General features: G+C 55.6%; 1 protein-coding gene across 1 annotated transcript in view; it reads right to left on the minus strand.

Annotated features, from left to right (window-relative positions):
- IPO13 (importin 13) overlaps positions 1–15,308 on the minus strand; it is a 28,889-nt gene extending 13,581 nt beyond the window's left edge. The window contains exons 1-14 of the mRNA XM_051999913.1: positions 15,081–15,308; positions 11,855–12,591; positions 9,561–9,701; positions 6,619–6,760; positions 6,199–6,365; positions 6,002–6,122; positions 5,668–5,815; positions 5,407–5,588; positions 5,214–5,240; positions 4,825–4,959; positions 4,467–4,610; positions 4,192–4,272; positions 1,866–2,003; positions 1,682–1,778 (exon numbers count right to left, since the gene is read on the minus strand). Of these exons, the coding sequence (XP_051855873.1) occupies positions 1,682–1,778; positions 1,866–2,003; positions 4,192–4,272; positions 4,467–4,610; positions 4,825–4,959; positions 5,214–5,240; positions 5,407–5,588; positions 5,668–5,815; positions 6,002–6,122; positions 6,199–6,365; positions 6,619–6,760; positions 9,561–9,701; positions 11,855–12,591; positions 15,081–15,176 (2,356 nt within the window). The 5' untranslated portion in view covers positions 15,177–15,308. The remainder of the gene's footprint in view (positions 1–1,681; positions 1,779–1,865; positions 2,004–4,191; positions 4,273–4,466; positions 4,611–4,824; positions 4,960–5,213; positions 5,241–5,406; positions 5,589–5,667; positions 5,816–6,001; positions 6,123–6,198; positions 6,366–6,618; positions 6,761–9,560; positions 9,702–11,854; positions 12,592–15,080) is intronic.
- Between the last annotated feature and the right edge of the window lie 7,062 nt (positions 15,309–22,370).

Raw genomic sequence — 22,370 nt, forward strand, 5'->3', positions numbered from 1 at the left:
GAGCCCTGGTCGAGGGCCAGGGTACCAAGGGCCTGTGCCAGCCGAGCAGGGCAGAAGGGCTTGAGCTCTCCTTCGGACTGATGGCTTAGGTATGCAGGAGGGAAGGGAGGCACACCCCTCATCTCAGCCCATCAACCCCATCCCATTCTTCTTGGCGCTGCCCTCCTACCCTGGCCCTGTCCTAAGGTACTACAGCAAGCTTCCCTTGGGATTCTTCCTCAACAGTACTGGGCAGAGGCAGGAGGAGGAGGAGGGCACAGGCCCGGGCATGCAGAGGTCCTGAGGCTGGAGTGGATTAGGCAGTGGGAGGTAACTCATAAGACGGAACAGGAGGAAGGTCGATAACTGGGGGAGGAAGGGTGGCTGTGGCTACAGAACTGGCCCCGCTCCCCACTCTTTCTCCCCTCAGGCAAGGGCTCCAGGCAGGGTTTAGGTGTGCACAGAGATGCCCCAGAAAGCTGAGCTTGGGCAGCAGCACCAGGGACAGCTCAGGGAAGACAGGGATGCACTGAGGGTCGTCATGCTACTGGAGAACAGGAAGGGGGAGGCTCTAGACCTAGCTCCACATGAGGGGTTCCCGAGGCTTCAGGCCCAGGGAGAGAAGTTCTCTCCCCAGAGACTAGGACTTATACTGGAGGGGAGGCTACAAGCCTCCGCTTTCACCACATCCCTCCATGGGACGTGTAGGAGGATCAGCAAGAGCTGGGGGTGCTGGTCCCTGGGGGCCAGATCCACCTACATCACCACTAACCTGCTCCCCCTCTGCTTCGTACGCAGTAGGAAGGCTGAGAAATGCCCACAGGGACAATGTCTCCGTGAAGCCCCCACCATCGGGCTGCTGCGAGCATCACACTGGCGGGAGCCTGAACTAAGCCACCTTTTCTAGGTCCCAGTCAGGTGAGGGCCATAGGCTACAAACTGCAGCTCCTGACTGGGTGGAGTCTTTTAGGATTGTGAGGACCAGTCTGGACCCACAGCCCCGAGCCGAGCCGAGTCCTTCTCCCGGCTCAAGGCTAAGCCTCACGTGTCCTCCCCTTAACATCGTGCACTCTGGAAGACCCTCCCAAAAGCCTCCTGGGAAGGACATTTGTAGGAGACATTGATCTAGTCAGGGGTGAGGGGAAGACAGCTCAGCAGCTTCCTCTCCCCCTCACCAGCGTTTGCGCTGCCGCATCTGCTGGGGCCGGAGGAGGTCCTTGGCCCTGAGCCTGGGCCAGGAGGCAGAGCCGTGGCAATGGAGCGCCAGGCACTCTGGACTCGGGGCCGCCCTCACGAAGCTCCCAGACTATGGGTTGGCAACCCCAAGCCAAGTGGGGGCTGACTGAGCTATGACAGCAGAGAACCATCTCCCTGCTCCAAGGCAGCCCCAATCCTGCTGTAAATAAGAAGTCTAGGAAGAGGCAGCCTCTCGTGAACCCCTGGGCCTGCCAAGGGCCGCTCCCGCCGCTCCCAGGAGGAGCCACTGCTGAGTGCCCAAGCTGACCAGACACCCTCTCTGATTGCTCTCCCACTGCATCCGGCCACCTCCTCCGGGAATCTCGTCCCCAGCCTCTCAACCCCTTCCCAGTCTGGCCACTCTGGAAGGGCAAAGAAAGGGTTGAGAGCTCAGATTCCCGCCCAGTTAGGTGAGGCGGCAGCGGCGGCGGCGGCAAGAAGAGGAGCGTGGCCCAGTTAGACCTACCTTGCTGGAAGAGGGTGAGTGTGACAGAAGTGACGAGGAGGAAGAGGGCCTTGATGGGGGGAAAGTGGGCAGGTTCGTGGGCAAAGATGTGCACCAGCTGGAAGAGAGGAAGAATGAGCCCCAGGGTCAGCCCCGTACCCCTCCAAAGAGGTCCCACCCCCACCCAGGCACCCCCGCCCCGTACCTGGCGAGTGAGGTCGAGGGCAGAGGCCTGGGGAATCGTGCTGTACATTTGTCCTAGCATCTCACACAGCTGGGGGACCATGGGTGCAAAGTCATCCAGCAGGGTCTTAACGGACTTCTCAAAGATGGCGCACACCGCCTGGAGCAGAGCAGACGGGAGGCAAGCTGGAGCACACACGCTGCCTCCCTGCTCCGAGCCCCCGACTCCCCTCAAGCCAGTCTGGCCACGCCATCTCGGGGAGCACAGCCCGCACCCCTGGGACCGTTTACAAGCTCACCGCCCCCTCTGCCCGCCCAATGACCGCTTCTCCCACCTCGGCCGTAGCCGAGCGGCCAGACTGGGAGACAGCAGCTCAAATCCCTGTCTGACACCGAGTGTGGCCCTGCAGCAAGTCGCTTCTCTGAGACTCAGTCTCCTTCTCTGTGAAATGTGTATCATTTCCCTTAAAACGACCTATCCCACGGGGACCTTTAAGAGCTACGGAAAGGAAAACCGAAGCTTTTGGACAGGACTGAACACAGGAGCGACCAGAGATTCCCAGGGACTGCTCCAGGAGGCCGTGGGCCCCCCACAGCCAGTGTGCTTAAATGCAGCAATTCCTGCTTCAGGCGGAAAGGGAATGAGAGGGCCTCAGCCTGCAGGCCCCTCCCAAACCGGACAGCCAAGGAAGAAGTTACCCCATTATGGCTCAAAAGGACACTCGAGTAGAGCCCACTTGGACACTGTGAGGTCCCAAAGAGAGACCAGTGAGGGGGCAAAGTGGACAGAGCTCTCAGCCCAGCGTCAGGAAGGTCTGACTTCAAATCCAGCCTCGGACACTCATTGGCTCGGTGACACTAACACTTAGCTTCAGTTTTCTCATCTATAAAACGGGATTAATAACAATATCTACCTCTCAAGGTATTGAGATAATACGTGTAAGGGTTTGTAAATGCTGGCTATAATTAGCCTTTTGTGACTATGGGAGACTGGCTCCGATTCTATGGGAATCGCTAGTAGAGTCCAGCCTCCTCTGACTCTGGAATCCCTCTAAGAGGGATTAGCTGTCTCTGTGATTCAAGAGGATCCTCGAGGAGTGAGCCTGTTCTGAGGATCTAAGGCAATCTCTTCAGAAAGCTTGGCCCAATCCATGGCTGCTCTGGCAGAGGCTAGCCTCCCTGGGTTCTGTGAGATCCCTCGTAGAAAGCAGCCCAGAAGATGGTGACCAACTCTGTGGCCCCACACAAGGGGGCCCACTGCATTACTCTATATCCCAGCTTCTTAAACTGCGGATTGCAGCCCACATAGGGTCAAGTAACTGAATGTGGGGACTGTGAAATTCTGCTTTATTATTAGTAAGTGTTTGATCCGTATACCTATTTTACAAGCCTGTATACCCAGGGTCATGTAAAAATTCCTTCAGTGAAAAGGGGTCCCAAGTGGAAAAACCTGAAGAAGACTCTCCAGTAGCCATGACTGTGGCCTTCCGAGCCAAGAGGGATTAGCTCACCTTGTGACTGACAAGTTAGCTTGTTCTGTGGCTCCTGGAGGACAGCTTAGCCTCTCTGGGACCACAGGATCCTCTCAAAGAGGCGAGAGGCCGGCCCGTGCTACGCCTCCCTCGAGGACTGTAAGAAGCCCAGGAGAGGCCAGTCTGCACTGGGACTCTAGAGAAGCCTCGCTGTCAGGGAGCCCCTGGTTCTTTGTGATATTTGAAATGTCACAATTAAAATCTGTTCTCTTTCATCTCCAAATCCTATCCCTTCCCAACTTCCCTTTCCCTGACAAGGCTCCCGGTCACTCAGGCTCTGGGCCATCACCAGGTGACATCCTGGGGGAAAGCCTTATCCTTTCTACCTGAACAACATTTGTCCTCATCTTCTTTCCATTCACACAGACACTGGCCTAGTGCACCCTCGCCCCCTCGGTCTCCCAGTCTAAGCGACCTTCCCAAGAGCAGGTCTGATCCCCCCCTGCCCCCACGAAGCTGCCGTGGCTCCCAATCACCTCCAGGATCTAGCAGCGCAGGCGAGAGCTTCCTAACCCGGCCCCTGCCCACGCTCTCGTCCATCCTCCTCTCCACATACTCTGCCATCCAGCACCACTTGCAGGCCCGGGATGTTCCCCTCCTGATCTTGCCTTCTAGCCCCCAGGGCTTCCTTCAATCTCAGCTCACGAGCCCCATCTTTCCCAACCCCTTTCCTCCAAGCCTGCCGCTGGCTCACCCTGCCGGAGCTGGCCGGTACCCACGGCTCTGCATGGGGCCCCTCAGAACGGGCGTCCCTCGGCCCAGTCCGGCCCACAGTGAGCAGAGCCAGAGCTCGGGGATGTTCCCAGCACAAGTTACCTCTACCACCTGGGCGTCATTTAACCACTTGCTCAGCACCTTCTGGATGAGCTGGAAAACTTGCTGCAGCACAACCACCACCTGGGGAAAAGGGCCCGATGAGAGAGGAGCTGGGGGTCTGCGCAGGGTGTCCAGAGCCTGGGGGGCGCGGAGGAGCAGCCGGGGACCCCCTATGGCTCCCAGGACAAGGCTTGGAGGCTGCAGAGAGGAAGAAGGGGAGCACAGCTCTGGGGCTGGGGGGGACGGGGAGGGAGCGGGGCAGGGGCATCACCCACTGGGTTGGGTCCCTGTGGGATGGGCAGCTTCCTGAGCTCGGGGCCTTCGTGCTCGTCCTCATGGTGACTGATGTCCAGCGTGGTGAAGAGGTTGGAGAGGAGCCCCAGGATGTGGACGATGGCCAGCTTGTTCGAAGGGTTGGGCTACAGAGGGAGAGAGAAGGCTCAGTGCGGACGCCCAGAGGGCCCACAATCTGAAGAACGGGCTCCCGGCCCCCCCAGCCCCAGGAAGACCTCCCAGGCTTGTTCCAAAGCAGGAATGGCTCCCTGACCTTTCCCGACAGCTCCCAGGAAGGCTTCTCCCCCTCCCCCATGCCGGCACCTTCCCCCACACTCCCCACCACCGCCGCCCCCTCACCATCTCCTCGGCCAGCTTCTCCAGCTGCTGGATGTAGGGGGTGATGAGTGAGTGGAGGTTTTTCAGAATCTCCTCAACTTGCAGAGCCGACAGCAGGAAGCCCAGGGCCTGCATCAGCCACATGCACTGGCTCGTCTGCGGGCAGAACGGGCGAGCCTGAGCCCCTAGACTAGGCTCACGCTCTGCGACCCCCCTCCCCCACCACAGTTCTCCAGGTCCCGAAGAGAGCTGTGACTCCTGCGTCAAACTCCAGGAAATCAGTGGAGCAAAGGCCACTGTCACTGCACAAGAAAGACTCAGGAGGGGTTTCCAAGCTGGAAGCCCCCGGGCCCCCCGGACCCCCCAGCAGCCCTCCTGCCCTCCCCATCTCCCACTGCCCGCGGCCGTACCTTGTGAATCTGCTTCATCAGCACATCCTGAGGAGGGAAGAACACAGCCGTCAGCCGGGGAGGGGGAGGGGGGGAGAGGAGGGGGTGTCAGCTGAGGGGGGTTAGCGGGGAGGGGGGGTGTTGTCAGTTAGGGGGGTGGGGGGGTGTCAGCCAGTCCCCCTCCCCCCCAATCTGCAGCCTCCAACCCGCCTACCTGGGACACAGCCACAATGTTGGCGGCGTACGGAGGGAGATCGTACTTGCACTCCCGGCAGATCTTCTTGAGGGTGGACACGGAGGACACGGAGAGCTCTGGGTTGCCCAGCGCGTGCAGCACCAGGGGCAGGACGTTGTTGATCATGACCGGGTGGTCTGCCAGCCACTCCGAGAGGGCCCCTGGGGGGGAGAGGGCAGGGCTGAGCGAGGGCTCCGGGCCCCACAGCAGGCTCCGGAGCCGCCCCCGGCCGCGACTCACCGATGGTGAACATGACGGTGTCCGCCAGCTGCACGTTGCTGATGCTGATGCGGGGGATGAGCCCGATGAGCCCCGGCACCACGTCCGAGTAATTGACATCGATGGTCTCCGCGATGGACTGGAAGCCGTAGAGCAGCGCCTCCGTGTGCTGGGGGGGAAGCAGGGCTGAAGGCAGGCCAGGGAGAGGCGGGGGGGGGGGGGGAGGGGAGAACTCAGACTGCAGGAGCCGGGCTGGGCGAGGGGAGGGGGAAGGCGGGTGGGGGGGGGGGACTCAGACTGCAGGAGCCGGGCTGGGCGAGGGGAGGGGGAAGGCGGGCAGGGGCGGGGGCCGTACCTGCCAGGAGCAAGGCTGCTCAGAGCTGGTGAGCAGGCGGCCCAGCTTGTCGTAGAGGTTACTCAGCAGCTCCGCCCCCAGCATCTCGTAGACGTACATGAGCGTGTCCGAAATGTCCACCCTAAGAACAGCCACCGTTAGGGCCGCCCACACACAGCCGGAACCTGCCCGCCCAGGCCGCGGCCCGGCCAGCTCACCTATAGATGCGGAACTGCTCCTTCTCATCAGACGACCAGAAGTTGTACTCTTCATCTGCAGGAAACTGGGCCTTGTGAAGGAGCACGTCCACCAGGTGGAAGTAGACGGGGCGATAGAGCTGCTGGTACACGGACTGCTTGTCTGCTTCCAGTGACAAGATGTCGTCCTGGACGGGGGCAGGTGAGGGAGGCAGGCTGACCCAGCCGGCCCCCAGAAGCCTCCCTGTCTCCTTGCCACCCTGCTTTAGCTCAGAACGAGAGTTCCCCTATTTCCCATCCCCACCGGCACCGAGTCAACCTTCCCACACGCTCTCAACCCCTCGGATCTACCCGAACTTGCCCCCCTCGGCCCCCCGAGAGTCTGTCCCAGCCGTCACTATTCATCCACCCTCAGCCCGCCAAAGGAAACCGGAAACCAACCTGCAAAGTATACCAGAAGGTGAGGGTCAAGGAGCTGGTGGTCTCATTGACTGGGTAGTGCCCAGGGATGCCCGTGCAGAACATGATCATATTGACCAAGGCCAAGAAGCTTTGCCAGTGCTCCACCTGGTCCAGCAGGGCCCTGGCGTGGGGCAGAGGCAGAGATCAGACTCACAGAGGAGGGAGTTTGCCCAACAACAGGCTGGCATGGGGCAGGGAGCAGAGGCCAAGCACAGAGCCTGAGGAACCACAGGCTCTCTGGGATGGGAAGGACCTGACCCAGCTCTCTATCACTTCCCCAGCAACTGATTACAGTCCTCTCAGGGAGAAGGAAGCCATCGCCATTCCCCAAGGCAGCCATTTTGTTCCTGACTAAGTTTTCCCCAAGCCGTCCTCTCCCCCCTCTCCAGCCCCGCTGGGCCTCTGCAGAGTCCGGCCCTCTGTCCACAGGCACCCCGACTCGGTGGCGAGGACTCCGAGGAGACCCCAAGGGCTGCCTCCGACGGACTGCGCTTCCCCACTTCATCCCGCTCCCTGCATTCGGCTATAACGAGGGAGCCCACTCCCCATTCCTTCCTCTGAGCTCCATAAAGAGCTTTGCTATCCCAGCTCACGCCTGTTCCCCTGGGGAGCATTTTATCCATACTCGTCATCCATTTATCTGCTCAGCTCAGTCTTCTATGGGTCCCATCTGGCTGACAGGGACTTCCCAGTAGAAGGCGCTTCCATGATCCTGAACTTTGACCCCAACCTCCCCTCCTTCCCTCCCCCACCCCAGCCTCCCAGGCCATCAGCCCTGCTCTTGCCTTCATCCCTTCATAGGCTGACCCTGGGCCTAACCCTTGAAGCCCTCGTCCAATGACGCCAGTCCCACTTAGCCTGACCTCAGTGCTGGGTTAGCCCCATTACTTAACCCCTTTCTTCTACCTCATGGGCTGCTGCTGGGGCCAGTCTCACCTGTCCTTCTTTCTCTGAGGTCAGTTGGGCCTTCACAGTTGCCCGGCCCCACCCAGGCCTCCTCCCTAAGGAGCTGCCCCTCTTCCCGGAGCCTCTGCTCTCCTCAGACCTACTCCCTCACCCCCTGACCTTTACCACCTCCTGCCCCTTGGCTTGCACCCCCTCACCCCCAAGTACAATCTCTTATCTACTGGTGGCCCTGCCACAGGCAGGCAAGTCTTCACGCCCCCTTGACCGTGTGGACCCCACAAGCTGCCACCCAGGACTCTCACCTCTTTCTCTCAGAACTCCCAGCAAGTTTGTCTCAACTTCCTCACCTCAAACATGTCTGTCAAAACCCACTGCTCACCGACATAGGGGACCCCTCCTCACTGGCCCTGCCACTGGCCCTTCTCGACCCTCAGTCCTCGTCATTTGCTCTGCAACTCAGGCCCAGCGCTCGCCCCAGAGCCTGGCACCCAACGGGCCCTCGGCACACATTTACTGAGGACGCTCTCCCGGTCAGAGTGTGAGCTGCTCGAGTCCAGGCAGTCTCATTATTTGGCTTTTCTGTTTTGTTTTTTTGCACATTCCCAGTGCTTAGCACACAGGAACAACTGAATGCATTGTGGACCCGTCTTCCTGCCCTTTCCTTTTCTGGACACTCTCCAGTCAGTCATCATCTTTCTGAGCCACAGGGCCAGCGCTGCCCCCAGGGTTCCAGAGGAGAGCCGACGGGCAGTCCAGCAGGGCCAGCCCCTCCCAGGTCTGAACCCTCCCTAGCCCCAAGGCTCTCACTTGCCATCCCATAGTCAGCCTGTGACCCAGAACCCCCAGAGCTTCAGACACACGGCTTTCCCGGCATGTCTCCCCCAGCGTCCGGAGCCGAGTCTTAGGAGCTGAGTCGAAGGCTTTACTTTTAAATTCGGTAAATTTCCTTTCCCCTGAGGCTGTCCCACGTTCTAGACCATGAAGCCCAGTCTGGATTCTGACACTGATCATTCAGGTTGTTAACTGTCCATTCTAGCTCACGGCACCTGCAAGTTTCCCAAGCACACGCAGGCCTTTACACGAGCCCCTACCACAGTCATGGATCGGCTCGGTGCCCAGGGCGGTCCCCGGGCGTGCCACAGGAGACCCGCCTCGCTGACGGCGAGCCACGAAGAACTAGTCCCAGGGCCTGCCCTTTGCTCCAGTTTCCAACCTGCGGGACTCTGCCATGGCCCGGCCCCAGCGTCACCATCTTTGCCAGTGAGGGAGCTGGATAGTCTAGCACACGCTTTGCTATAATGTAGCCCTCCCGCTCCATCTTGTAACCAATCTGGAGAGCTGTCAGCCCCGCCACCGAGGAAGCCGTCAGGAGTCTGCCTTTGGGGACGGGCACCAGCTAAGCCTTTAATAACAATGCTGGGAAACTTGGCCAGGACCTGAACCCAAGCTCCCCGGCTGAGTTAAGGAGAACGCCCCCTCTCCTTTCAGGAAAGCTGCACCATCGGCCGTGCGCCAGGGTCTTTCAAAGGTCACGACTGGTACGTGGCAGTTCTACTGCCCGTTCTTTTAGGACCCTCAGAGTGACCCATCAGGCCTTCATCAGAGGCAGCCGGGCATCTCCGAAAAGCTCTTTCCTCGTCTCTGATTTCAGTGCCCGTTTTTGTGGTCTTTTCCAATCCCAAGTTTACTCTGCTTGGCAAGGGAGGCACAGTGAGGGTACAGCAGCCCTCCCTTCCCTTGGTCTGAGTTCTCTGGACCTTCCTCGGGGGCTCTCCTCAGAATTAACCTGATCTCATCCCCCTTTCTTCACTACCCCCTGAGAGACTAACTACAACTCCCTGCCCACATGGGAGCCTGCTCCCTACCTGACAAACACAGAAGAAACAGCCCTTCAGAAAAAGGGCCCACCCCTAATTTGCCCCTGACGCAGCACCCCTTCTCCACACCCCCAACTTCAACTTCCACCACGGCCGCAGCCCATGTCTCAGCTCTTCCACTTCTCCTGAGGGCCTCACCTTGAATGGTTCTCCCCCAAAGCCACGGCAACTCGGCAAATCCCATGAGATGTCTCCATGTCCCCGTTCTGCACCGCCTGCCGAAGCTGCTCCTGCAGCCCCAGCACCAGGGGGATCAGCTTGAGCAGCGTGTTCACATACCTGCGGGGAAAACCACCTGTGGCTCTGCCCCTACAGGGGTCCTCAACCAGAGCTACCTACGGGGAAGATCTCCTCCTCCCCCACAAGTCCACAGGGAGAGACCAGGACTTACAATCCCTTTTTGCCAGGAGAGACCAAGACTGTCTCCTCCACTTCCCTCCCCCTGCCCAAGAAGAGGTCAGACCCTTCCCCAGGCTCAAACTCCCCTCTAAGAAGCCAGAAGCCCGCAGGCCCCTCCCCGACCCCACAGAGAAGTGACCCTGGATGGAGGAATAAGCCACGTGTACTTTTCAAAATGGTTTTTGAAGAAAAACTACACAGTGGTGGGAAGGGGCCCCACGTATGGGGCCCGGAGAGCCTGAGAGCCACTGGGGGTTCAGACTCCACTGCCTCTGACCGAGGGAGCCATTTTCCTTTCCTAAGCAGGGAGCGTTTCATCAGGAGAACCCTGGGCAATGCCATTGGCCAGCAGGGGGGCAGCACAGAAACCTCGGGCACAGCGTGACTGAGGCAGGCCAGCACTTTCGTGGCAGCCCATGGATGGCGGGGGGGAGGAAGAGGAAGAAAGGACAGGTCATCGAGGCTGGCAAAGGCCCAGCGTGGCAGCTGCTCTAAGTATCGGACACTAACCCACAAGTTCTGTCCAGCCGGGGAGGGGGAAGGGGAGACTAAGGTCTCATGCTCGCCCCTCCCCCGTGCCCCCTTCTCCAGACTGTCTCGGGCCACTCGTTCCTCCTAGTGCCAGCGGAGATGGCGTCACCCCTTGCTGGCCTGGCACCCGAGGCCCCCAGACAATGAGAGCCTTCACTGCTGACCAGCATGGGCCGGCCAGTGGCGGGCAACGCCTGGTGCACAGACTCACTGGGAAAGGTGAGGCAGCCTTGACTGTCCCACCGAGGCCCAAAGGAGGCCCAGGCCCACAGCGCGCTCCGGCCGACGAGCCAGAAACAGAACTCGTCTGCCTGCCCCACCTGGAGTGGCCGAGCTGCCCCCCCAGGAGCGCAGGGCAGAGCCGGGAACTGCGGTCTCCCTTGGGGACCCCCCCCAGGCTGTGGGGATGTGGGGACCTCAACTAGGAAGGAAAGCAGGCGGGGAGGTGAGGGGGCCCTAAGCACAAAGAACATACAACTAGTGAATGTTGGCGGCCTTGAATCACAAGGAATTTGCCACAGGTTTCCTCCAACTTGGCCCTGGCCCGGGGGTCTCGGGAGTCTTTGCCCACCCTCACGTTCTCGACACCCCTGCCCTGCCCCCTCACTCTAGGCCGACGGGCTCCACCAGGATTAAAAATACACTTCAAAGACTTGTTGTCTTGGTACAGGGAGCACCAGTGACGGGTTGCAGCAGCTGTGGAGGAGGAGGGGAGGGGGGAGGCCAGGCCAGGTGGGGGTGGGGCTGGCAAGGCAGCAAATCAGGAGTCTGCTCCCCCATGAGCACCCAGAGCACAAGAGGGCCTGGAAGCGGAGGCAGGCCCAGGGCAGCTCAGGGCGCCACAGATGGCCTGGCCGGGGGAGCCCGGGGGTGGGGGGGACTGAGAGCCCCGGGCGCCCCTCGGGGTGCTGCTGCTGCTGGCAGGGTGGCGGTGGCGGCAGCAGCAGCAGCACCTGACTTCCTGGCTGCCTCTCGCACTGAGCTCAACCCAGACCTGCAATTAGAGCTCTGAGAGGCAAGCGGAGAAAATGGGGAGTGTTGCTAAGCAACCAAGGGCTCTCCAGCCAATGGGAGCTCAGACAGCCGTGGGCTCCCTCCTTGGGGGAGGACGGGCATCATCCGGATGCCTGGCAAGGCCCAGAATGGTAGGCCCGGCTGCAGCTCCCAGAGGACGGCCCCCTCCCCAGCCCTGCCCACACCTGCCCTGGCTCAGCGGGGGGAGGGGGATCCCGAGCTGGCTGGGAGGCAGGGCCTGCCAGCACCCAGACTGATGCCAACAAAAGGCCGGAGCCCCCGGGGGGCGGAGAGGGAAGGGGAGGGGGTCAGGAGGGAGCGCGCCTTTGGCAATTGCCCAGTCTCCGAGCCAGGTACAGTGTAAGCACCTTCTAAAACGGCGTCCCCGTGATCCTCCCACAGCCCGGGGCTGGGGAAGCCGCGGCAGTCAGAGGTCGGGGGTCGCGCCCCACGCCCCGCTCGGCTCCCGGCTCCGGGCGCGCACTCACCTCTGCGCGTCGGGCTGCGAGATGGCGTTAACGATGGCCTCCACGCTGCTGTCAAAGAGCTCGGGGTCGCGGAGGGCGCTGAAGGCGGCCTGGATCAGCCGCTCACAGTCCAGCAGGGGCACCTCCAGGGGCACCCAGCTGGAGAAGCACTTGAGCGCCTTCTGCTTGATGGCGCTGGGCAGGCTGGGCTGCTGCAGCAGCTGCTCCAGCAGCGGGAAGATGGCCCGGCACTCCTGGGCCAGCATGGCGCGCACCTGGCTCTTGCGGTACTGGGGCAGCCGGCTGGTCTGGAACTCCTCGGGCAGCACGGTCAGGAGCTCCAGCAGGGCCAGGCAGCGGCCCTGCCCGTCGCCGGGCGTGGCCTCGGCCTGGAAGAGGCGCACCATGTCGGCCACGGCGCAGGGCCAGGCGTCGGGCATCATGCTGAGGGCCAGCGCGGCCAGCGCCACGCACAGCCGCGTCAGCACGATCTTGGAGCCGCTGGCGAAGCGGCCGATGTGCGCCAGGAGCTGCGCCTTCAGGCTCTCGTACTGGTCGGCGGGGATGTCGCTCCAGTAGCGGGAGATCTTGATGTGCAGGGCGCTGGCCCCGAAGTACTGGATCTCGGGCACCTTGTCGGGCTGCAGCAGCTGCCAGCTGAAGTGCCAGGCCTGCGGGGAGACCTGGGCCTGCATCAGCCACTTCTGGGCCATGTTCTTGTTCTCGATGTTAGGGTCATAGTAAAGCTGGTGAAGGGCCTGGGGAGGAGGAAGGAACGGGACACGGAAGGTTAGCACGGGGCGGGGGGCCCAAGTCACCAACCCTCAGAGCCGCCCCCCCCCCAACAGTGAGGGCCAAGCCCCTCCCAGCCCAGACATCCGGGTCCCTGGTGCCCCCAAAGCCTTTCTTCCCCTTGTTAGGACACCCCCCGGCCGGAAATCGCCCCTCGGAGGGATGGGACAGAAGGCGACTTTCAATGTTGCTGGGCCAGGAATTCCTAGTGAGGAAATTCCCTTAATGGGTGCAGGCTCTAGAGCTGCAGGGTGACCTGCCCAGGAGCTCCCGGCCAGGGTGAGGCCCCCTGACACTCTGCCTCCATTTGGTATCTATGAGAGGATGACTTCCCTGCCTGCCAGCCCCCTCCCCACGCTGCTTGAGGCTCTGCCCTCAGGCCAAGCAGAGGCCCCTGAGCCCCCTCCCACACCAGCCTCCCAGCAAGCACCCGCTCAGGAGAGGGAGGCCGGCCGGGATAAGAAGGGGCTTCATGTATCTTAGAACGCATTAGAACTGGAGGAGCCCAGAGGGATCATCTGATCCAATTCCCTCAGGCCCAGGGGGAAAGGGAACTGCCCTGATCTCAAGGCTCTGAAGTGCAGAGGCAATATTCCCATCCAAGGGCTTTCTGCATCAAGCTGCCCCAGGACACGAGGGCTCTCGGGGAACTGGACAGTTCCCGGCCTTATCCAAGGAACAAAGCACTAAGCTAGCAGGCAGGAGTCCTGGATTCCAATTCTGGTCCTGGGACTTAATCCCTGGGTGACCTTGGCCAGTGCCTGCTTCTCCCTCCCTGGAACTCAATGGTCTCAGGGCCCAACTTCTCCAACCCCCTGATACCAGCCACAGGGGGAGGGCCCATGTCAGGGCCCAGGGGAATGGCCTTCCCAGAAGCCCCAAGGTCTGAGACACTTAACAGCCCAAGCCCTGCAAATCAGCAGTGTCTGTAGGGCCTTGGGGCTGGCTGGCTGCCCCCTCCCCTTCCCTAATCCTAGCAGGGAGGTATGTGGTGGGGAAGCCCAGAGCCGACAGAGCTGGGGCCTAGAACTCAGTGAGCTCAGCTCTGGGATGGCAAGAGAACAGGGTGAGGGAAGGCGACTGCCACCCCTGCATCCCTGGCCTGATGGATGACAGACCCTTCCCCCCCAGAAAAGGGGGCAGTATGTGGCAAGATCCTAGCTGAGCCACGGGGGCCTAGAAAAGCCACCCTGAAGGCCCGGCTGGGGGAGGTGAGAGGCCTAACTGGCAACCTCTTCCCCATGTGGGGCAGGCCCCAGCTCCTCTACCCTTGTGCCAGTTTCGATGCCCAGCCCACGGGGGGCCCAACAGAGCTGACTGGGACAATCCTGCCTGTCTCATCGGCCTCTCTGGGACACTCCTCTGAGCCCAGTCACTGGCTTCTCATTGATCTGCCCCCCTCGGTGCTGGCCAGGTCTGAAGACAGGCCTTCAGCCCTAGAAAGCTGCTACAGAGAACAAAGGGGGGCAGCCCAGGAGTCCTGGGGGCCGGAGGGGAACGGCAGGACTGGGACAGGAGCCTTCGTTCACTTTTCCTCTTCAGGCCAAGTCCTCCTCAGGAGAGGAAACCCCCAAGAAGCTAGCACTGACTCCTGGCAGGGAAGGCATCCTTTAGGCGCTGCACAGGGGCCTGGGGCCAGGACCCCGGGGAGCCATCTTCTCCCAGCTTACTCACCCTCCCTTGGCTCCCTCTCAGAGTGTCTAGCCTCAGTTTACACCAGTAAAGGCCTGGGCAGCCTTATTCTCCGGGAAGGGGGAGGGGGGTGTGAAAGATGGGACACAAAGCTTCTCCTAAGAACCCCCCATCCCCTGAGGCTAGGGCATGCTGGGTCACAAGAGCTTTCAGAACGGCTCTGTGAGGCTGAGGGTCCAAGAATCATCCTATCTGGACCCAAAATGGGAGGGTCTACCCCACCTAAGAGGGAAACAGCCTGGCTGACCACTGGGGCTTCTTAGCAGTGACTGGCCACTCCTGAGCGGCGGGGGATGCTAGGGCCAGCCCCTCCGAGCCTCGTGTTTGTGGCTGATGATTTACACTGGGCTGATCGTGCCCACCCGGCCCAGAGGAGGTACGGGCCAGCTTCCCAGCAAGCCTGGAGTCCCGGCTGGGGATGGCTGCTGGCACCAACCACCTTGGCAGGAGTGTCAGGCCAGGGCTCAGAGCTGGCATCCAGGCTGACAATCTACACTTCTACCGTGGTCAGCGCCTGCTCTCACCAGGGCGGCCCGGCTGCCAGCTGCGGTGGGCAGTGACTGGGCTGCCTTGGCCGTGCCCAGCCTGCTCAGGTTCCTGGCTCGTGGCTGGCGATCTCGGCGGACTCTGAGCACTCGGGGGCCGGAGTGCTGGGACCAGCGTGTCCACCGTGGCCGGGCGCCCCTCTGGCTGCCCCCTGCCATACCCTCCTTGCCAGGCGCAGCCTCTGGGCACCGGTGCCGGGCCACGTGCCCCGACTCACCTTCTCCACGTTCTCCACGGTGAAGTCCAGCGGCGGGGGCTGCTGCACGCTGGGGCCGGGGCCGGGGCCCGGGGGCGGCTCCTCCCGCCGCTCCATCTCCGGCAGGCGGGGCGGGGCGTCTACACCAGCTGCCGGCCGGCCGTCTACACCGCGTCTACACCCCTCTGGGCGCCCGGAGGCGGGGCCAGAGCGGGCATGGCGGGGGCGCGCACGGTGCGGGCGGGGGCGGGGAGGGGACCGGGGCCGGGACCGGGGCGCCTCCTCCGCCGCCGCCGCCGCCGCCGCCTCCTCTGGGCTGCCCTCCGGGCTGCCGCCTCCTCCGGGCCGGGCTGCCGCTACTCGGGCTCCGCGCCCGCCGCCCCCCACCGCCCGCTGCGCTGTGCTCCGCTCCCTCCGCCCCCCGGCCCTCCGTCCGTCCGCCCCCTCCCGCCCTCCCTCCCGCGTCCTTTTGGACTCTCGGCCAGGCCGGCCGGGCGGGCGCCCCGGAGGAGGGAGGCCCGGGGTCCTCGTGCTAAGGCTGCCCCTGCCGCGCCGGGGCCGAGGAGGCCCTCCGAGCAGGCATCCGAGAGGACGTCCCTGCCTTTCAAGGACCTCGCCCCGGGAGAGCCTGGGAAATGTATTCTAAAGAGCGGGCGCGCGGCTGAGGCTGGATGGGAGAAGTAAGGGGCTGGGCCACGGTGGGGGTGTAGCTGAGGAGGGGAAGAGGGAGGAGTCGGGACGGGTCTAGTCGGGACAAGTGGAAGAGGAATCGGGGTCTGGGCCAAGGGAGGGATGGAGCGAGGAGAATGGAGGAGGAAGAGGAAGATAAGGAGGAGGGATGGACCGAGGACGGGATCACTGCCCTCACCCCTCCCCAGGCATCCCCAACCTCCCTGTGGCCTCTGCTTCGGTCGGGCAGCTCTCCTTGCCGCCAGCTGCCAAAAACAAAAAGTGGGCTGGACTCAATGTCCCTATTGCAAAGACTCGGCGCCCGCGAGTTACCCAGCTGTGGGAGGTAGTCAGGGGACAGAACCAGCCGCAAAGGGCCCGATGACACCCGTTCCCAGGTGGAAAGGGCAGGGGCAGCTCGGGCGGCGAGCCCCCCATCCTTGGAAGTCTTCAAAGGCTGCCTGAGCACTTTGGGGAGATTCAGCAGCAGGGATCCCAGCGCTAGAAGCCGGCTGGTGCTGTCCTGGGATTCTGGGAAACTCTGAGATGGTCACGAACCCTCACAGCTAGGTCAGCTGCGTTGCATTAAGAGCTTCCCGTCTGCCAACCGTCGCGGTTAGTGTGGGAAATACAAAGACAAAAGAGTTCTCTGTCCTCTACAAGCTTACATTCTGACCGAGGAGACAACGCACAAACCCAACGTACACATGAAATATACACGGGTAACTTACAAGTCACCTGAGACAAAACACTAGTAGAAGAAACATACTATCTTCTTGTAAAAGATGACATTTGAGCTGGAGTCTGAAGCCAGCCAGAGAAACCTGGAATGTCAAACAAGAAGGGATGTAGTCCAGGGATGAAGGACAGGAGGTGAACATACGCTGTCACCAGATGGAGAATCTTATCTGGAGCCTAGGATCATTGATATAGGCAGTCTGGAAGGCAGAAAGGGGCCAGGTGATGAAGGTCTTAAAAAGCCAACTAGAGTATCCTCTAAGAGGTGCGAGGAATGCTGAGAAGTTGGGTTTCTACAGTGTTACAAACTTTGAGATAGTGTGGCACAGTGGGTACCATTGGATTTCACAGAACAATGAAGTTTCGATAGAAACAAGGGAGCTAGGAAGGCAAGGTAGATTCAGCCAATTAGAAAGAATCTTGTATTAAGATAATAGTCCATCCAGCCCCAACTAATTGGGGTCAATGACTTGACTTGACCAAATCACTGCTTTGAGTGCTTAATAGGCTAATTGAATATTAAACAACATATCCCTTAGGAGGAGTGTTCTGCCATTTTTGACCATGGTATGTATGATGAGGGAGGGAGAACACATTTTATACATATTAAGGGGAAACACGTAGTGGGCATATCAGTAAGATTGTAACCCAGAAGAAATGGACCAATCCATTCTCTGAAGGGAGAGGCTGCACCACACTAGCAAGTACAAAGTTTCTCCCACTTCTGTGTTCAGTGCTCTTTCCCAATGAGGAGTGGGGGCCACATTAAGATCATTTCCTAAGATTCTTCTTTAATAAATTTTCCTTGATATCTGATTTTCAGTGTCAAGAGTGTTATTTCTAACACAGGTGAGAAGGAACCATTGGAATTTATTAAATGAGGAAGGGATAAGGTGATCAGATCCTTAGATTAGGAAGAGAAATTTGTCAGCTAAGTGGGGAAAGAGACCAGCCATCAGTTTATTGGAATAGTCCAAGCATGAGAAGATAAATGCCTGCACCAGAATGAGATCAGTGTCAGAGCAAAGAAGAGGGAACATGGGAAAAATGAAATGAAACAATGAAGAACAGGCCTTGGAAACAGCTTGAATGGGAGGATGGGGAGATATTGAAGAATTGAAAAGAATACCTAGATTTCGAGCCTTAGAGACTGGGGATAAGTTGATTATATTAGGATGATATCAAAATAATAAAAATAAAATTAAGGAGTGAGAAAGAGGAAAGAGGAATGCTCTGGGAGAAGGAGAAAGAGGCATATAGGATAGGACATATAGGACAATTCTCACATTATCTCACATAAAAGAGGTGCAAAAGAGATTTTACAATAGAGGAGGAAATGGAGAATGTGAAGTAAAATGCTTGATCCTTAGACTCATTAGAACTGGCTCACAGAAAGAATAACACACACTCTCAATTGGATACAGAAATCTATCTTAACCTACAGGGAAGTAAAGAGAAAAATAAGAGAAAAGGCAGGTAGAAAGGTTGATAAAAGAAAGGGCAGATTGGGGAAGGCAGTGGCAGAAGCAATACATTTTTGAGAAAAGTCAGTGAAAGAAAAGAGAAAGAAAAGGATAAATGGGAGGAGATCAGGAGGGGTAGAAGGAAATACAGTCTTTATAATTGTGGATGTGAATGGATTGAATTCACCTATAAAGTGGAAGTAGATGGCAAAATGGATTAAAAATCAGAATCCCACAACATATTGTTTACAAGAAACACACTTGATTCAGAGAGACAAAGAGTAAAGGTACAAGTTGAAACAGAGTCACAAATAGTACTCATGATTTCAGACAAAGCAAAAGCAAAAACAGATCTATATTTTGCTATGAGGCACCATGGTAAAGAGTTAAAATAGCCCCAGAAGTGGTCAATATGAAATAAATTCTGGAGAGCAATAGATTTGTATGAGAATTGGATCAGGATTTAGTTTCCACAGAGTTATGAAAACTGGAAAAATAAAGAGAAATGAAACAAATTAGAAAATTGAAACCTAAGAAATGAGAGTCTGGGACTCAGAACAAGGAATGTCATTGGTGTAGGGATTTTAAATTTGAAAAAAAACTCTCTGGATTTTGCCCCCTTCCCCTTCTCTGGTTCCTTCACATGTTGTCTTTTTCCACCTGAATATAAGGTCCTTGAGGACAGGGACTAGCTTTCTTTTTGCCTGTATCTGTATTCCAAGGCTTTGTTTGGTACATAATAAAAAACATAATAAAAGGATGTAATCAAGGGTGATGAATTTAAAATAGAAGTTATTTGAGAGAGATAATGTGAGGATGGATATTCACATTCTGTATCACCCAATTAATGGGGACTCAAAGGAGGGACTTGTGCTTCAGGATAAAAAATAAAGGCCTGCCTTTATGGTCTCTAAACATGTCTACTAGCCTAGATATCCACTCTTTTTAAAAAATAATCATAACTTTTTATTGACAGTACATATGCATGGGTAATTTTTTATTACAACATTATCCCTAACACGCATTTCTGTTCTGACTTTTCCCTTCCCTTCCTCCCCCTCACCCCCTAGATGGCAGGCAGTCTTTTTTTTTTTTTAATTTTTATTTAATAATTACTTTATATTGACAGAATCCATGCCAAGGTAATTTTTTTTACAACATTATCCCTTGCACTCGTTTCTGTTCCGATTTTTTTTCCCCTCCCTCCCTCCACCCCCTCCCCTAGATGGCAAGCAGTCCTTTATATGTTGGATATGTTGCAGTATATCCTAGATACAATATATGTTTGCAGAACCGAACAGTTCTCTTGTTGCATAGGGAGAATTGGATTCAGAAGGTATAAATAACCCAGGAAGAAAAACAAAAATGCAGATAGTTCACATTCGTTTCCCAGTGTTCGTTCTTTGGGTGTAGCTGCTTTTGTCCGTCATTTATCAATTGAAACTCAGTTAGGCCTCTTTATCAAAGAAATCCACTTCCATCAAAATATGTCCTCATACAATATCGTTGTCGAAGTGTATAATGATCTCCTGGTTCTGCTCATTTCACTCAGCATCAGTTCATGTAAGTCTCTCCAGTCCTCTCTGTATTCATCCTGCCGGTCATTTCTTACAGAACAATAATATTCCATAACATTCATATACCACAATTTACCCAGCCATTCTCCAATTGATGGGCATCCATTCATTTTCCAGTTTCTAGCCACTACAAATAGGGCTGCTACAAACATTTTGGCACCTACAGGTCCCTTTCCCTTCTTTAGTATTTCTTTGGGATATAAGCCCAATAGAAACACTGCTGGGTCAAAGGGTATGCACAATTTGATAACTTTTGGGGCATAATTCCAGATTGCTCTCCAGAATGGTTGGATTCGTTCACAACTCCACCAACAATGCATCAGTGTCCCAGTTTTCCCGCATCCCCTCCAACATTCATCATTATTTTTTCCTGTCATCTTAGCCAATCTGACAGGTGTGTAGTGGTATCTCAGAGTTGTCTTAATTTGCATTTCTCTGATCAATAATGACTTGGAACACTCTTTCATATGAGTGGTAATAGTTTCAATTTCATCCTCTGAAAACTGTCTGTTCATATCCTTTGACCATTTATCAATTGGAGAATGGCTTGATTTCTTATAAATTTGAGTCAGTTCTCTATATATTTTGGAAATGAGGCCTTTATCAGAACCTTTAACTGTGAAGATGTTTTCCCAGTTTGTTGCTTCCCTTCTAATCTTGTTTGCATTAGCTTTGTTTGTACAAAGGCTGTTTAATTGGATGTAATCAAAATTTTCTATTTTGTAATCAGTAATGGTCTCTAGTTCATCTTTGGTCACAAATTTCTTTCTCCTCCACAAGTCTGAGAGATAAACTATTCTATGTTCCTCTAATTTATTTATAATCTCGTTCTTTATGCCTAGGTCATGGACCCATTTTGATCTTATCTTGGTATATGGTGTTAAGTGTGGGTCCATGCCTAATTTCGATGGCAGGCAGTCTTATACATGTTAAATATGTCACAGTATATCCTAGATATAATATATGTGTGCAGAACTGAACAGTTCTCTTATTGCACAGGAAAAGTTGGATTCAGAAGGTAAAAATAGCCTGGGAAGAAAAACAAAAATGCAAACAGTTTACACTCATTTCCCAGTGTTCCTTCTTTGGGTGTAGCTCCTTCTGTCCATCACTGATCAATTGGAACTGAATTAGATCTTCTCTTCGTCGAAGATACTAGATATCCACTCTTGCAAGTATGTAAAATAAACTCTTTCCCACATTCATCAGTGAGTCAGTGAAGTTCTTCGTAGGATATTTTGTTTCTTATGGTTGGGAGATCATAATTGGAAAAAGAATATTACATAAAAGTTCACAACATGGTGCAACTATGACAAAACATCTATCACTGGTTATTAAAGGTTTGCTATTTTATTATGTGAATAGCACACAGGAGTAAGTAAGGAAAGGGGTTTTAACAATTAACAAGATGAAAGACAAGTTTCCTAGTGGAACTCACAATTAATTAGGAAGAAAAAACCATTAAAGGGAACACACCAAGAAATGGGAGCATGCCATTGATTAGCAGGCTAAATCCATAGAGAAGTTTAGCAGACTAACCTCAAAAGGGGGTAAGCAGGGGAAAGGGATTACACCATTGACTGGCAGGCTGACCCTAAAAAGAATTTAGCTATAACAAGGAGAAAAACACCATGAGGCAGGAATCTCCCATAGCTAGCTCACAATTAACCAAGAGGAAGAAGTCTTTGAAGGGAAGATGCTATAAGGTGGGAAAGAATGCCTTATAGACTTAGTTTTGAAAAGGAGTTAGCAAAGATCTATGCCCTTTTTTCATTTCTCACCTAGGTTCTTTCCTTTTTTAATAATAGCTTTTTATTTTTCAAAGTACATGCACAGATAGTTTTCAACTTTCACCCACAAGAAACAAAATATCTTACCAAGAACTCCACTGACTCACTGATGAATGCAGGAAATATTTATTTTACATTCTTGCAAGAACGGGTGCCTAGGTGAGTGGACACACCTATGAAACCCAAAGGCCCCATTTTATTTCCTCTCCTGAAGCACAAGTCCCTCCCCTGATTCCCCATTAATTGGATGTTACAGAAGTTACATGACATGAATCTCCATCCCTCATTACATAGCCAGTCCCTGTTCCCAAGGAGTTTACACTCTAGAAGAGGGAAGGTAACAGAGGAGAACTAAGAACAAAGAACAACAGATTCTTTTTAAATCTCAGGCCACCATTCCTGATTACAAAAGTCAATTCCTGTCCCCAAGGAGCTTACCATTTTCGGGGAGAAGAGGGGAAGATAACTCCACCCTTGATTATTCCTTGGTTTCCTTGTGGCTTTCATTTTTCCAATTTTAATTTTCATAACTGTGGAAATCAATGCCTATTTATTTCTCACACACCCTTGCATTTTTTTCTCCCTCCCTTCTCCTCTCCTCCCTCCTCTAAAAGGCAAGTAATCCAATATAGATTAAACATATGCAATTCTTTTAAACATATTCCCACATTCATCATGCTGTGCAAGAAAAATCACATCAAATAGGAAAAAAACACACAAGCAAACAACAACAAAGGTGAAAATACCATATTGATGGGGGCAACTAGATGGTACAGTGGATAGAGTATTGGCCCTGAAGTCAGGAGGACCTAAATTCAAATCTGACCTCAGACATTGAACACTTCCTAGTCCTATGACTCCGGGCAAGATACTTAACCCCAGTTGCCTCACACCAAAAAAAAATACTACTTTGTGATCCAGTTTCAGTCCCCACAATCCTCTTTCTGGATGCGGAAGATTCTCTCCAGTAGAAGTCTATTGGAATGGGCCTGAATCACCTCATTGTTGAAAAGAAACAAGTCCATCATAGTTAATCATGACATAATCTTGTTGATGTGGACAATGTTCTCTTGA

The sequence above is a fragment of the Antechinus flavipes genome, chromosome 4 (genome assembly GCF_016432865.1).
Source record: "Antechinus flavipes isolate AdamAnt ecotype Samford, QLD, Australia chromosome 4, AdamAnt_v2, whole genome shotgun sequence".
Taxonomy (NCBI): Eukaryota; Metazoa; Chordata; class Mammalia; order Dasyuromorphia; family Dasyuridae; genus Antechinus; species Antechinus flavipes.